We start from the raw sequence: 18,072 nt of genomic DNA on the forward strand, positions 1-18,072 counted from the left end.
GGCAGCGGCCTGACCGGCCGTTGGCCGGGTTGGTGGGGGCAGGAAGAGGGGCACCCTGATGCCCACGAGACCAGGGCGAAGGAAGAACGCAAGGTACTCACCGAAACTCATCCCGCATTTCCCACCACCGGCTCGTCCGGAAAACGTGCGCCACAGAGCTTCCGGACTGGTGCTTGAATATCGAGTTCGGTCAAGTGAGTCGGATTAATTCTGGTGTATACATCTGCGCAAAGCGATAATAATCGTAATACTCGAATTATACAATTCCACAATTTTACTGTCACCGTTATTATCGTCATTGATTGGATTGATTGCGTGCAGTTTCGATCCTGGAAAACGGACGATTTTCGATTTTCGATGTTGAAATATTACAGTGATGGTTCCTATAGGTTTATAACATATAATAAAAACGATTCAGGCAGATAAACAATAAAGAAACGTTCTATTTTCGATCTCGCGAGACGTTTGAAACTTATATTATTATTGTTATTATTATTGTTGATAACAAAATTGCGGATACGCGATTATCAAAAGAAGGAAAGGATAAAAAGAAAAAAGAAAGCGGAACAGTGAGAGAGAATCTCTCTCCAAAGGAGACTCTTGTTAAAAGTGACAAACAGTTTCCGGTGTCGGATCAATTTTACTACCATTCGATTAAAAATTTTTCGGATTGTTTTGAATCTTGTGGGTGATTAGACGCAGCTACGACGGTCACAACGGTGATAAGAGTGCGTGCAGGGGGGGTGTGTGATGCCCTGGTTATGCGTGAGTGAGGTCAGTGGCAAGAGGAGGAAAAGAAGGACCGGCAGCTCTTCGTCAAACCTGTCGTTTTCACCGTCATTATTTAGTTGTGGAGGAGGAGGATTGCCGGCGGCAGTGGTGGTGAGAACTCGGTGGTATCCATCCAAGTGTCCGTGAAAGAGGTGCACGAGGAAGCAGTGACCGAACAGGGTCGTCCTCGAGGCAGAGCCACGTGATTATGGTGCACCATCATCATTGTCGTCGCGGCCTTCAGGCGAGCCATCACTGCGCAGTTAGGAGGCGAGGCGCGACACCCTCGTTGCTTCAAGTGTTCCTATTAATACTTGGCCTCTGGCTACCGATATTGGACAACGGTGCCTTCGTTTTGGCTTGTGGACCAGGCAGAGGTGGAGGACGACGTCCAGGTCTGAGAAAACTTACGCCTCTGGTGTTTAAGCAACATGTGCCCAACGTTAGCGAAAACACGCTGCCGGCTAGCGGGCTCAGCGAGGGTCGTGTTTCCAGGCACGATTCCAGGTTCAGAGATCTCGTGCCTAATTACAACGCCGACATCATCTTTAAGGACGAGGAGGGTACCGGAGCGGATCGACTGATGACACAGGTGAACAAACATCCAAACATTGATTAATATGCTTATTTGTCACGCGTGCTTCTTGTAGTTTTACGTTTTACATAGTTTCGAAAAGTTACACCTTTTGCTCGAGTATATTGTTACGTGTTTGAAAGGCAAAATTCATGAAACGCGGTGAATAACCGTGTTTTTATCTAACGGTTAATCAGTATCATCTATGGTTCATTGGAGCTTAGAGAGCTTCTTTCCAGAATCAACTCTGATTGTACAAATACGTACGTTGTTGTTTGTTGAGTTATCTGTGACAAATATTGATATCAGTGAGTGTTTTCGAGAAAATAATTAAACTATCATATAAAATATTCATGGCTGAAATCTGTTTCCTTGTTAGACATTTAAAAAAATTATTTTCTATTTTTATACTTATCATTTATATAAATTATAGAACAATATTCGAAATTAATAATTGAAATTGTTCTGTTAGATAGTAATAAAATAACGTCAATTTAAAATTTGAAGTTTATAGATTATAATTAGTATTTTATGAGGCATTTTATAATAAAATAAATTCTTAAATTTTATTGAAAGGAATTGTGAATTGACATTGAATTTTATTATGATTTTTAATATGAGTTTAAATTTCGTTGTATTATAATAAAAGGTATCCGTACAATTTGCCTTCGTTCTAAAAAATAAAAATAACTATAATATTCGTTTACGATTGTTAAAGAATAATTATCAACAATCTAATAATAATAAGTGCATATTAATGTGTATTAAAATTTAAAAAAAATTTAGAGAAATATATATATATTCTTTTGTTTGTTATATATTTTATTGTTAAATTTTCACAAATATTAGAAATTAATTATGAACAATATTTAATAGATGTATCTATTAAGATTTAATAGATAAATACATATTAAATAATAATTCATTAAAAATTTGAAAAACATAAAAAGAATATTTTCTTCTAAAATTGATTTATTTCAAAATATAATTAAATCCATTCACTTAATTTTGTTTGTTTAACAAGAAGCATTCTTAAAAGATCATTTATTTTTTTCATTTTTACTTGATTCACTTTTAATTTAAGATCTGATTCACACAACATTTAGAATAAAATTATCGTTCTCATGTATTAGACAATCAATTAATATTTTAAAAATTAGAAAACGCACAAAAATCAAATTATTATATTTCTGAATTTTAAATTAAACTTCAATTTTTTTAAAATATTGAAAATATTTGCTGAAAATATCATTCAAATAAAACAATATAATTTATCCATTTTCATTATAGAAAGTGCTAGAAAATAGTAATCCAAGATTAATAAAATAAAAATAAAAATTTTTATTTAAATAGTTTTATATAAAATTTAATAAAATAAAAATTTGCATTATGATATAAAAACTTAATACTGAATATTAAAAATATCAAATTTCTATGTAAAATTAAAAATAAAATAAATAAAATTTCAATATAATATCAACATAATGTTCAATATAGTATCTGATAAATGTGACAAAATTTTTACATTTCGATTATTATTTTTTTTATTTTTCCACAAAGAAATAATTACTCGATATAAAATAAATGTTATCAAGTTATTATTATCAAGTCATTAATATTAAATTAAATGGTCGTCTATTATGGTTTCTATCTGACGCACCGTGGATTCGATTTTGTCAGTTAAGCGTGCATTATTGTATTTCACGATTACTTTTTACTTAACGAAAGAAACGAACCGCAAACTCCGGTGATAACTCGATAACCGACTCGGGATTTGCCATTTCTCGTTGAGGGTGTATTTGCCGATAATATGTGTCGTATATCAGGCCACGATAAAGATTGTCGTCCTTGAAGGAGTCCGTCGGTGAATCATCGCAACGAGCTATTTCAGCTTTGGTATCATCGATTCCCATTGATCTGATGATTTCGTTGCGTTTTGACGATAAAGATGAGCGCTTCTTTTAAACTCGCACAGTTTCTCCACATACTGACTCATATTAATATTTAGACAACACATTGTGTAAAAAATTACTGTCCTATATATTTATATAATTTTTTTTTATTTTTCTTTTATTCTTATAATTTATTATTTTATAGTGTTATAGTATTATTTTATAATAGTTTAATCAAATTGATTGGTTTTTTTTACTATATTTTTTTACTATATTGAAATATAATTAATACAAATAAATTTTATTTATTTAATGTATAATAAGCAATAAATTAAATAATGGCGGAAATAGACATCGCAATGTTGAAATAGTGGAATTGAAGCAATTAAATCGACTCAATACAATAGATTAGATATATTCAGTGAAGTGTTTGAATATTTTTGCGTTTTTGCCATTAATTAGTTTAATGTCTAAGACTATGTGTATTAAATAAATAAAATTTATGTTTTTATTAAATATAATGAGTGTTTTAATATGAAAAAATACCTGTTTGGATACCATATGCAAGAAATTATTGTTCCATATATTGCCTTGTAATAATATTGTTGATAAACTGCGGATTTTTATGTAAATATATATTCTTTTTCATATTAATTTTACTTGCATGATATTTAAATATTATATTTAATATATATAATTAATGTATTATAAATAAATTAATGAATATTATATTTAATATATTTAATATATTTATAATACATTTAATTATATATTTACAATGTTGGAAAATAAACAAATTCTAAATTTTGTAGACGAAGTTCACTATGACTATATTATATTATATTTTGTAATAAACAATTATTTAAGTAATAACAATGTATCAGAAAGCCATGAAAAAATTATTTTTATATAATGTTATTTTTGTAAATTTTATGATAAGTAAATATACATAATAAAATTAATGATATTTTGTAAATATTACATAGGTTGGCATATATAATAAATAAATAATTTTAAATAATATAAATAAATGACATATTTTATACATATTTGATTTATCTATATAATTTAGTTTATCTATATATAAAAATCTGCTTCAATCTGCTATTGAAGTGATTGTTTTTTAATGTATTAAAACACAAATTTTATTAGAAATATAAATTATACTTTTTTTTTACTATTTCATAGATTACAATCCAAATATGATTTGATGTTTTCTTTCTCTTTCTGTTATTAATTATAAAATTTATTTCTTTTAAATCAAGGCTATCTTTAATGTAGTTTTGGTATATTACAGTCATACTTTTATGGAATCTATTTCTATTTTTGAGTTTCAAATTTTTTGTACTCATAAGAGCAAAATTTGTTGATATTAGTTAGTTATAATAGTTAAAGATTTGGAAATTGATTTTGATTTGATTGATATTTTATTTATTTAATGCAAAATAAGTGATAAATTAAATAATAACGAAATCGCAATCATTAATATCGCAGATTATATGAATTTTATATTAATAAATATTGTACGATAATAGATAAAATCAATTAAATAAATAAAAATTTATTACATCCAATATATACAAATATTTTTATTGAATTTCGTGTTTCATTAATTAATTATTATTTTGTTAAAGGGATTAGAAGTTTCAATTTTTTTTGTAGAAATATTTTCTATGTAGATTTTTAATTTTTTAATTCTTATCATTATAATATTTTACCAATTACAAATCTTCTTCTATAATCATATATGATAAATTTATTATTTTTTTTTTGAAAATAAACATATAAATGTTCTCAATAAAATGTGAATTAATTTTATAAAATGATAATTTTCTTTATTTCTTCATCCAAATTTATATATAGCAAAAAATATCATTTAAACAAAATTAAATTATTATGTTATTAATTAAATTATTAAACTAAAAAATTTATAAATTAAAATAATACTAATGTTTAATGATTTATAATATCTCAAAAAATTTTTTTTCTAAATTTAAATTTGAACAATTTAAATATTATGACAACTTTTGTTCATTATAAAAATTACAAACAAGAATTTTGTTTGTACGTTTTCCTTCATTCTAATAGGAAAGTTTCGTTCGTTTCCTAGAGAATTTTAGAAAGAAGAAGTTGCAGTCAGTGACCTTTACGTTTCGATTCCGATAATAGTTAGCTGATTCACGCGAGAATAGTTTACGTGTTTCGCTTTGAGAAATTTGGTTATTCAAAGGAATGATATATGGCAGCTTGGTTCAGATCATTGGGAGAATATAATGCCTCTTAAGAACGTAACAATGAATTTCCGAATAAATATCATGGCTCAAAAATCGGAGATCGAGTGATGATTGCGTTTTATCGTTAATGTTTTATCGTTAAGAGATTACATTCTTTTTTTTGGAATTGATTGGTATGCTAATATATGATAAAACAATAAAAATAATTGATCTTCTAATTTCGTTATGCAACATTACATTTGTTTTAAAATAATTTTATATTTTTTCATGATTTTCATTGGCAACATAATTGATTAAAAGTTAAATGAAGTACTAATTAATTTCGATTACATTACGGTTTAGAATTTATTTTAAATATAAATTAAGAAATTTTATGTGAAATTTGTTATCTAAAATTATTCATGAAAAAACAAGGAATTTTTTTGACCGAAGGTATAAATTATTAATTTTGCTTTTTTTTATCGCTTTGAAAATAGATATTCAGATTTTAGTCATATTTCATGATTTTAATAAAAAGATATAGTATATTATTTGAGCATTGTATAAATTTGAGCTTTATATATATAATGTATTAATAGGAGGGATTAATGATGAAAGATTATTTTTTGAAAAATAAAAAATTATAATTCTTTGTTTTGCAATAAAAAACAATTATAAATCAAAATTTTTCTGAAAAAAAAGAAAATACGAAATAATAAATTGAATAAATTATATTCTAATTTTTTTTTTAATTTGGTAAAAAAAGGATCCTATAAATATATATAGAAATATAATATGACGATTTTAAATATATATGATTAATTAATAAATGATTAATTAAATTGAATTTATCAAAAAAAAAAAAAATTAAAAATTTAGTGACTCTTTTTCTAAGAAAAACTTTTCAATTACATTCGGATAAATCTTCAATTTCAAATCTTCATTTCAATAAATTGAAAATTATAAATTTGATAAAAAAATTGATCATTAAATTCAAATTATATATAATATTATACGTATAAGTATTAGATTAAATACAAATATTTGAAATTTCTACATTACTGAAATATTGAATGATTGAATGATATAAGAATCATAAATCGCTATTTAATCGCAATATTCTTCATAAAAACTGCCTCATAAAAGGCAATCATTCTTGTCTGAACAGTAATTCTCATAATTTTACTTTAATGGATTTATTCCACCTCAATAACAACTTAACATTCCATTAAATTATTAAATTGTGAATATAAATTTACAAATCGAAACATATAATTCTTCAATGTAATCAATATTTTATAACAAATTATACAATAGAATGACATGAAATATAACAAAGAAATTTTTTTCTTCTTTTCACGTTTTCTAATATTGATGGTTAATAAAAAATTCGTAGTAAAATTCAGTATCAGAATTATTATTAAAATATCAGAATTTAAATTTGACCGATAATTTTTTGTTCGTAACTATTTAAAGTTATTATTATTATATATATTATTATACATATTTTATAAATATTTTTTCATAATTTAATCTTCATTTTCAACAAATAATATTTTTTCTATGTAAAATTCATCTAATTTTAGATGAAAAAATTCAAAATAAAATTGATTAAATCAATTTTATAAAAACTATCTACAGCAACTATTTAAATTTGGAAAATTAAAGAAAATTTTTTTTAATATTAAAAGATAATAATAATTTATAATTTTAATTTTTTTATTCTATATTCCATAGATAATCTTATTCGATATATAATATAATATAATATTGATTTCAATAGATTTTTTATTATCGAAAATTAATTTTTGAAAGCGCCAATAAGTAATCAAACAACATTTGAAAATTATAAATATTTTATATAAATATTTTTTTTTATTAGTACAAAATTATTTTTATTATTATTTATTTAATATTATTTATTATTTATTAAATTTTATTAAATTTTTACTAAATTATTATAAATTCAATATTATCACGAATCTATTATTATTCAATTATAACATTCAAAATTAATTTTCAATTATTTTCTTCAATATATTTTACGACGAAAAATTTCAGTAAAATTAGAATATTGGAATGTGTATGGGATATCAAGGATTCTCGATTCCTCAAGGAGATTGATTGCGTTTCTCGTTTAAAGTACAGGGTGACGAGCGCGTTAACTGCAGCAACGCGTGTTATTACTTCAACGCGTGTCACCGTGCTCCGCGGCCGTATGACAAATTAGCTACTGCATGTCGTTAAATGTCGCCAGGTGATTCACGCGAAACGCTATACACCCGATAAGAGTACCTCGATCGCTCTTGGATACGTTTCACATGCACACAAGGATCGATACTTCAAACTCGAATTACATCCTAAGATTTCACGTCAATCTGAGTTTTCGTAGTAAATGCGTTCTTCTGTCCGGTTTTGATTAATTGTCGTTTTAATATATATAATGATTTCAAAAAGTATTGGCACATCCTCTAAAACAAAATGGCTTTTTTAAAATTGGATCAAACGAAAGTTTAAACTTAAGTTTTTTTCTTTCCTTTTTTTTTTTTTTGAGGAATTGGAGGCATTAATTTATCTATTATATGTGTAAAAAAAAAAATTGTTATTGAAATAACGAAGAAAATAATAAAAGTTACAATTTTTTAAACTAAATATTTAATGAAAATTTAGGAAATACATTTTGTATTTATATTAATTATATACATTCTTATATAAATTCTTGTTTTTGATTTAGATGGTAGTCAGAATAATTATAAATAAATTATTGAAAAATATAATATGAAATATGTTGGATAAATATGAATATTGTAAATCGTACAATTTGTGATTTTTTTATTTTTTTTAAATCAAAATAAAATTGAAGTAGAAATTTGAGTAGTAATATGAGACTTTTTTAAAGAGATAAAATATGAAATTGCATTTAAGTGTTAATAAATATTTTTTAATGATTTTCCTTATTTAATAATTCAAATTTACTCTCGTCGCTCCAAATTACTTGTTTTCAGAATGATAGTGACTTATTTATATATTTTTTAGCGAAATTTAAACGTTTCTTCTTTTGTACTTTAGTGATGTATGATTTGCATCAAGTTACACAATTTTTTAAATTTGCTTTTTTTAATCTTCGTTTTATAGTTCTTAAAATACATTTAATCATAACTGATCGTAATTCAACGATATTTTGTGATGTTATCTTTGGATTACGTCGAGACACTCTTAATTCTTTTATTTTCGAATGCATTTGTGTTACGTTTTCATCCTCAACTGCATAAATTATCAACATTATTATGTTCTAAATACTTTTTATAAATTTTATGAACAGTACTTTTAGAAACGTTATATTTTTGAGTATATATTGAGGATATATTGAGTATATATTATATTTTTGAATATAATGAGAACTTTGATTTTTGCAATTAGAGACAATTTCGTAACTGAGCACAAATTTTTTGTTTGCTATTAAACATATTTATTTAATAATATTAAAATTTTCAATACGAAGGTTATGAGATAAGATTATATACTTATAAGAAATGATTTCATTTGTACTACGTACATACGTTCGATGTCCCGAAAAACATTCTACATTGAAAAATTAAAATTTTTTTCCACTATTGGTATCTGAACCATGAATTTCTTAATATGAACGTAATGTCCATTTAATTAAAATTTTATCCACGATTGTATATCTAAATATTAGAAATAATATATTATAACAAATATCATAGATAATAGATAGAAATAAGATACAAGATGATTCTTGTAAAAAAAAGAAAAAAATAAAATAAAATTTTTTCATCCGAGATTTTTTTCGAAAAAATCGAGTTTGAAAATTTTTCGTGTAATATAGATTTATTGAATACAGATAAATTATCAATAAAAGCTTATTGTCTATGTAAAAATAACCAAAAAATATAGAATTAATTTTATTTATATATAATACTCCAAAATTAGTTTTTGGCAAAAACAAAATTTAAAATATCATTTATATGATTTCGTGATTATATATGTATAATCTCGATTTTCTTGAAAATGAAATGAACAAAAAATTTTATTTTATATTTCTTTCTTATAAGAAATTATTTTTTATTTGATATATTATTTGATCCTATATAAAGAAAAAGTAATTCAAAATAATGTTTTCAACAATATATTTCAAAGCTATCAAAATCGATAAAATATTTCTTTGGTATAGATCTGGCTTAGATTTGAAAAATTTTTATTAATTTTTGATTAATCTTTTTATTTTCATAAAATAAGATATTTATTTATATATAACGAAAAACGATAAAATGAAAATACATTTGTTTTTATTTCTTAGTAGTTTTAATCATGTTAGTAGGATTGATTTCGCAATAATATAGTGACGGTATTAATAATTATTATATCGATATTATTAAATGTCGATATAAACATATATTTCATAAATATGAATATTTTTTTAAAAAAACATTTGTCACCAAACGGATAATTATCATTTATTTGAGTTTTTATCATTGTCAATGATCTCATTATTATAAAAATTTTATCTCATATTTATTCTCTCATATATATATATATACTCTATCTCATATACTATTTTCTCTATGAAAATTTCTATATGCTAATTTCTCATGAAATTAATCTGAAAGAATGAATCAAAAAACAAGGATTCACCTTCGCCACCTGTTCCACTCTCCAATCCATTCTCATCTTTTTTTTCCCGATTCATACTACTTCCATTAGTACTTTATTCATGCAGTTTTTATCGGTGTTTGCCTTCCACTTGGCGCCCCCGCGAAGCGTGAAACGATTCTCCTAACTCCGAGCCTGTTGTATTCCAATTTGTAAGTCCCATTTCATGGCGCGGCGAACAAAAGACGGCGTGGCGCTGCGCTGGTTTCCGCTCGTAAACCATCCTCGTTTGGTCATCGTCTACCAAGAAAATAGATTTTTCAAATAGATAAATAGAAATAAATATTTCTGTTTCTTCTAATTTTATTTTTTATATATTTTGTAAGTAAATTTTTTTTTCAAATAATATTTATATAGAGATATAATATTTTAAATGTATATTTTGATACTGGCTCATATAAACAAATATTTATTTTAAAATAAATATTTAGTTGAAATAAATTTACTATATATAATTATAATATATTATATATAATTTTTTCAAGTAGTAGTAATTTAAATAAATGTATTATTAACTTATTCAAATGTTAAAATTATTAACATTAATATTATAAATTTTTTTAGAATATATGAAAATCGAAATTATACTGTAATTATATAGAGGAATTAATTTAAATTTAATATGTGTATAATTAATGTATATAATTTAATATCTCATTTATTTTTGATAATATCAAAAAATGATTCAGATAAATATATTTGAATGATTTCAAAAGCAATACATACATGAAGTATGAAAAATACATGATATTAATAATTTCTTTTGTAAGTAGATGTAATAATTAAATTTTATTTTTTTAATCATATATTCTTGAATGCATTGATCGATGCATTATTATCTCCTATAAAAAAATATAAAGAAATATTATTAAAAATATTGAATTGTATGTTGAAAAATCGTTATTAATTATAATTTTTTAGAAAATATTTTAATTTGAATTTTCTAAAACTTATTATATAAAGGAAACAATAATATTTATTCATATTTTCTTTGTTTTTATATTAATTATCAACTTATATAAAATTTAAATTAAGCTATTTCTTAAAATAATGATTTTTCGATAAAAGTTAATATTTTTTCTAAAAAATAATGAGTTTTGTATTGATTAATGCATTAAAAATTATTATAACTCCATTTAAAGTTAAACTTATCATCTTTATATGATATTTATTTATTGATCTATGAAAAAATTATATTAGAATATGCATCAAATCCATTCAATTATTATTATTATGTATTATATTATATATTATTATTTTTATTATTATATTTACCTTATCATTTTTTAATATTATTAATAGTTTACGAATTTTTATATAGTTAAATAATAAAATAAATAAATATTTAAATATTCAACCAATATATCAAAAAATATGTTATATTATTCAAAATATATAAATTATTTAATACTTGCAAAATATTAATATCAATGTAGATTTACTTAAGTTACTATAAGTTATGTAGATTTAATAAAGTTATATTAATATTATATAATATTAATGTAGATTTACTAAAGTTATAATATTGTATAAAAGTTTTTTATATTTTTTAAAGATATTTTTGACAAATTATTTTTTTTTGATAATTGTTTGTTGCAAAAATTTATAATAAAAAAATTGAATTGAGAAAGGAATTAAGTTGTACAAAACATATTATGGATATTAGATATTTTCTTGCTACTTTTATAGATAAATTATTTAGAATTTTTCCAGTTTTCAATATTATATAGAAGTTTTTATTCAAAATATATTATAAATTGATTATATATAATAATAAACTATTATATAATAAACTATTGATTATATATAATATTAACTTATTTGTAATTATATAATATTTAATTATCATATAAATAAAATTAATATTTATCAGAAAAAGAATATATAACATATTCATTTATGTCGTTTATGAAAAATATGAAAAATATGTGTTCACATAAGAATCATTTAATCTAATCATCGAAAACAAAAAAGATATTACAGATAATAAAATTAAATAAATCTAATTTATAAAATATTTTTAAAAAAATTTTTTTTAATTTCAATCTTTAAAAAATAAAATGTGACAAATTATGATCATTTTTGACGCTTATTATGTTTTAATTAAATAAACATAATATTTTATTTACATTAAATATAAATAATAAATAATATTTTTATAATATGATTTATAAATATAGACAGATATAGATAAATGCAACAAAATCTAAGTAGATCTATTTATTATATCTATATAGAAATATTTCGTTTTTCCAGTACTTATTTTATATTTTTGCAATTTTATTTATCCAATTACCTATTTACTACATTTCTTTACAAAATTCATTCTCAAAATTTTATCGACTCGATGAACATTGAACTGGCGCCGAATTGTCCATGGGATTCTCGATTTCACTCATTCAAATATTGTTTCAAGTCTGTCATAAAGAAAATAAAGGTCGATATTGAAAAATAAATCTAGTTAAGGATATTCGCATATATGTTCCAAATTTTTCCATTTCTATTTTGTCAATTCTATGAATAAAATTCTATGAATAAAATTAAATGAATAGACTGAATAAATATAATATAATAATGAATAAAATTAAATGAAAGAATAAACTGTCACAAAAAATCTATGAATGCTTTGTTAAAATATACATCAAAAAATATTACATCAAAAATATTACATCAAAAATGAAATATAAATACTGTAAATATAAATATTTATATTTTCATTTTAAAATTTCATCAGTTTTGTTTGTCATAGAAATATCACAATAAAATTTTATTTATTATGAATATTTATTATGAACGAAAACATATAACATAATAAATTAACATACTATATACATACTATTTAATTTACATATTTTATTATATTAGATTTACATATTTAGAAAAATGTGCTAAATATGTGATTGAATTTATTTATTTGGATTTTGATTATTTAAATGAAAAGTTAAAAATAATAATATTGGATTCCTATTATATGAACCAATTTAGTTATATAAATTGTTTATTCTTCTTGGAATTCATATCTACAATAGAGTTCTATTGTATCGAATTTATTGCAGATTTGACTTTATTTTATTTTGCTATTTTATCTAATTTCTTTGCATATATATTGTGATTAATTATATATAATATTTCATGAGAAACTTATTTATATTCATATCTAATATTGATTTATATTAAACATTACATGTCTTATCTCGCTCTATATTCAACTAATTAAAATAATATTATCATGTTTTTAAACTGTTTATATTTTTTATATAACTTTTTAATAAAATATTTTTAAAATTTTTCTTATATAAGTTATTATATTACTTTTATTTGCATTTATAAAACTAGCAAACTAGCAAAATTTATATGAAAAATCTGAAGTACCTTGTAAATATTTCAAAGATAATTTTGTAATTAATCTTCAATGACTGAATTGAAATGATATTTCTTACTAGAAATAATATTATAGAATTGTTTGTTTATTAGATATTTTATTCGATAAAAGTTTGATAATTATTGTAATATAGACAGTTGTTTTTCCATTCATATAGAAATTAATATTATGCTCCAGTTCAATATCAGTGAATAATTTTAAATTTTAATGTTAAGATATAAATCAATTTCTGTTCAATATTATTATTGCTCGATATTATTATTCAATGAATAATTTATTATTTTTTAATTTGTTATCACAATTTATCTAAGTCATTATAATATATTTTTTATTCAAACTCATATTTATTCAAAAGCAGTTCATGTAACTGAAATATCATTTGATAAATTCAGTAAATCAAATATTGTATATAATTTTCTTAGTTAATGTGTTATTAATGTAAAATACATAGATGAGTGAAAGTTTGTTATATAATAAGATATGAACTAAAATATTAGAAAATATTATATATTAAATTTTGCCGTTATTGTAACTTTATATCATAAGTAACAGTATATGTATATTTTAATTATTTATAAACTTTTTTTCTTTATTATGATATTATATAAATTAATATATGTAAAAGTTCTTAAATATTATATTTCACTTATTTCTTTTTTTTCTTATATTTATAATATATTTATACATTTTTAACTTAACTATTTAAATATGATATTTTAATTTCAAATTTTCATTATAATTACTTAATTATAAAAATATTTAAAATGTTATTAATTAATGGTAATTTTAAATATTAAATAATAATTTAACTTTATAATTTAACTTAAATAATTATATAATTGTCTTTTAGTTTTGTATTTTGCTATAAAACAATATATTTTAATATATTAAATTTGTTGCTTATTATGTATTTATTCAAAATATAGAGTTTAGAAATTAACTATTAATTTATTATATACGATCATTTAAATTTAAAGAAAAAAAAAATTAAAATAATGTAATAATTGCATATGTTATAATATAATGTATATGTATTTCAGATTAAAACTTTGGTAAAATATTATTTAGTAAAAAATTAGATTACAATTTTCATTTTAAACAAAAAAAATTATAAATTAATATAAATAGAAAAAAGTTTATAAAAAAAAATTAATTACAAAAAATAATTCGAAGAATGAAATAATTTCTGGTAAAATATTTATAAAGATAACATATCTATTTTCGAAATATTCTTTTCGATTTTTAAAATACTTATAAAAATCATTCAAATTTTCTTATACAAATTCGAATAGAAGTATCTACTTTCTAAAATAGATTTAAATTAGATAAAAGATTTAAATTTAAAGCTTGAATTTGATCTCATTTTTTGATATAATATAATAATTCTGGTTAACATGTTGACAATGAAAATATTATAATATAAAATTTTAATGAAATATATTATAACATAAAAACTCTCTTTCAAATAACGAATAATCAAATTTTTGTAATTTTTATATGAGTCAACATTCAATTTATAAAAAAAAAAATTTTTGTTTGATGAAGAATGAAACATCGAAATCGTATTAATAATTATTTTCTAGAAATAAAAAAAATTTTATTTTAATTTTTCAATAAAGTTAATATTTGAGATTTCTTTTTGAAATATAAATTTTTAATTTTTTTTTTTTAAATATTTTCTAAATATATTTTTTAATTTTTATTTTTATTATAATAATTATAATATTTATTATGTATAATAATTATTTATTATAATAATTATAATATTTTTTCCATATTATAAATTTAGATTTATAAATTTATAAATTTAGATATTTTAAAATTGTATGTATAAAATAATATTCACAATATAAATGTTCAAATTAATTCAATTATCTGAAAAATTATAATTTTTTTTAATCTATTTCAAATCTGAAATTTTTCATCCAAAATTATTTTTTATAATAAATATTATTTTCTCTAAACAAAACTTGCAACTGATCATCCGAATGTCAATTATTTTTTATTTTTGGACTATTCAAACAATAAGATGAATATGTTATTTAAACTAATATATCTGAATATTGCAGAAATATTATTTTTATATTATTTAAATATTATTTTTTATAATATATTTTTAATTCTATATTTTTTTATAATGTTCTATAATTTTCATTGATGTATGTTCAAAAGTGTGTTATAACATTTAAATTACAATATTTTCTTTAAATCAATTTCTCAAGTCAATGAATTCTATAAAAACATTTAACTGAACATAAATCAACCTGAATATTCATAATACGATGTTCATATATTAAATATTCAATTATTTCCTTTTTGTTTTCGTAAAAATTTTCTCAGTTTTAAAATTTAAAATGAGTTTACTATAAATACTTGGTGTTAGCTTTATTTGCGACATAGCACATTTTTGTAGAAAATATCTATTTGTCACTATTTTTTATATCCAATAATATAAATATTTAATTTTTCATTTTTTTTATCATGTATTTATTCATAAAATTTTTTCAGAGATTTTTTCCTAATTATTTATCCGAAAGAATTTTTCTTTTAAATTTTAATAATCATTGTTCTACTGTATCATAAATTATTAAATAAAAATTTTAAAAATTAATTAAAATAACATTTTTTAAATGTTTTTGAAGCACTTTAAAAAATATATACATTTAAATTTGAACAGTTTAAATATTATTATAAAAAACAAATTTCATTTACTTTTTATAAATCATGTTTAATAAAAAAAATTTAAAATATTTAATTATACAATTTAGCTATTTCTCTCAATTTTGGTTTATTATTTATTACAGTTTCTCTTTAAAGTTCTATTTTATCATTAGAATAAAAAATCAAATTAAAGAATATCGTTTTTATCGTTAAAAAAAATTTTTACTATTATTATATTGAATTATATTATATTATATTGAAATTTTGTGTATACATATAACAATGTGTATGTAAACTTGCAACTGCCATTTATCTTTTGTTAATATAATCGAGATTCAATTAATATGTATAATAGGTAATATGTATAATATGTATTATATGTGTAAAGATGAATCAATCAAAAAGTTATTTCTTATAAATTCTTATTTTAATATTAGAATTCAATCAAGAATATAATACGAATAGCATAAATCATATAGAAATTTAAAATATTGATTTTAAAATTTGAAAAATTTATATTGAAAAATTAATATTAAAAAAAGAATATATTTCCTTAAGTATTTTTATATTTTATATTTTTTATTTTATATATATTATATATATATTTTATATATGTATATATATTTTATATTTTAAACCGTATAAATTCATTGGTATTTGCCTTTAATTTTCAAATATATTGTAATAACTTATACCAACTAACTTAAAGTAATGTGAAATTATAGTATAGTTCTATTTTCTATAGCGATTTAATTTATATTATGATTTTTAATTATAATATCTCTAATTATAATAATACACAGTAAATATTTATCTATAAAAAATTTGGGTATTTTATTTTTTCTTGTTAAATGACGAAAACATCTTCGATTGATTTTTCCTTATTATTTTAGTGATAAAATAAAGTTATTTAAAAACAAAACTATAATAAAATAGTAAAATTGGAAAAAGTTAAATTCCATAATTATCGAATTTGTTCCATTTTGTTTCACTCTAATGATTGCGTCGATTGATGGAATTATGAATAGCGAATGAACAGTTAGTGGTAGATCGAAGCGTGTTTTCCAGGCATCGATGTCTCCGAACGGATCCATGAGTTGCTGAACGGTCATTAACGCTGTATTTTGCGAACATGAATATCAGAGGAAAATACACTTTTTAAATTATAATAAAATTTTCCAAAAAATACATCATAAAATGACAGTGTCCTAAATAATTAGCAAAATAAAGTAAATCGACAAATTTAAATGATGAATAATGTTGATTTTTTGCTTATTTATCGAATTTATCGACTCAGCCAGTAAGTAGCTATTCGAAAATTCGGAAATTGTATGTACTTCGTAATAATACTTGTTTCTTTATGAGATATTTTTTTTTATCAGATATCTTTTGATAAAATTTTGTGGAAAATTTTAAAAGTTGTAAAAATTTTGGGAAAATTGTAAAGAATATAAAATTGTTTTGATACAACATTAAAAAAGAAACATTATAGAAAAGTTAATTCTTATATATTTTCTGTTCTAATATATATTTATATATTATACTTAATAATTCATTAATTATAAAATCTTTATTTCAATTTTTAATGAATTTGAAGCTGTTTCTTGCATTAAAATGTAAAAAAATAGTTATATTTTTCGTTTACAATAAACGAATAAAAAATAAATAAATTAAAAATATATTTATTGTTGTTACGTTATATATATGTTATTTAATTAATAAAAGATGTCATTTTTTTCTAAATGTAAAAAAAAAAGATTTAAGTTTTTTGTTCTTATTATAAAATAGGAGAAATGATCAAAATCCTAAAATAATAGATTACTTGTTTTTAATGAATATAAATAAAGTAAAAATTTTATTCCAATAATTTGAGTTTAAATAATTCATTTAATCCACTTTGATTAC

At 21.0% G+C, this 18,072-nt stretch overlaps 1 protein-coding gene across 1 annotated transcript in view; it reads left to right on the forward strand.

The window, feature by feature from the left end:
- The first annotated feature begins 811 nt into the window (after positions 1 to 811).
- Positions 812 to 18,072, forward strand: part of LOC122715651 (sonic hedgehog protein A) — a 149,726-nt gene continuing 132,465 nt past the window's right edge. The window contains exon 1 of the mRNA XM_043937995.1: positions 812 to 1,363. Coding sequence (XP_043793930.1) covers positions 980 to 1,363 — 384 coding nt within the window. The 5' untranslated portion in view covers positions 812 to 979. The remainder of the gene's footprint in view (positions 1,364 to 18,072) is intronic.

Source organism: Apis laboriosa, unplaced genomic scaffold (genome assembly GCF_014066325.1).
Source record: "Apis laboriosa isolate Shangri-la unplaced genomic scaffold, ASM1406632v1 scaffold39_cov144, whole genome shotgun sequence".
Lineage (NCBI taxonomy): Eukaryota > Metazoa > Arthropoda > Insecta > Hymenoptera > Apidae > Apis > Apis laboriosa.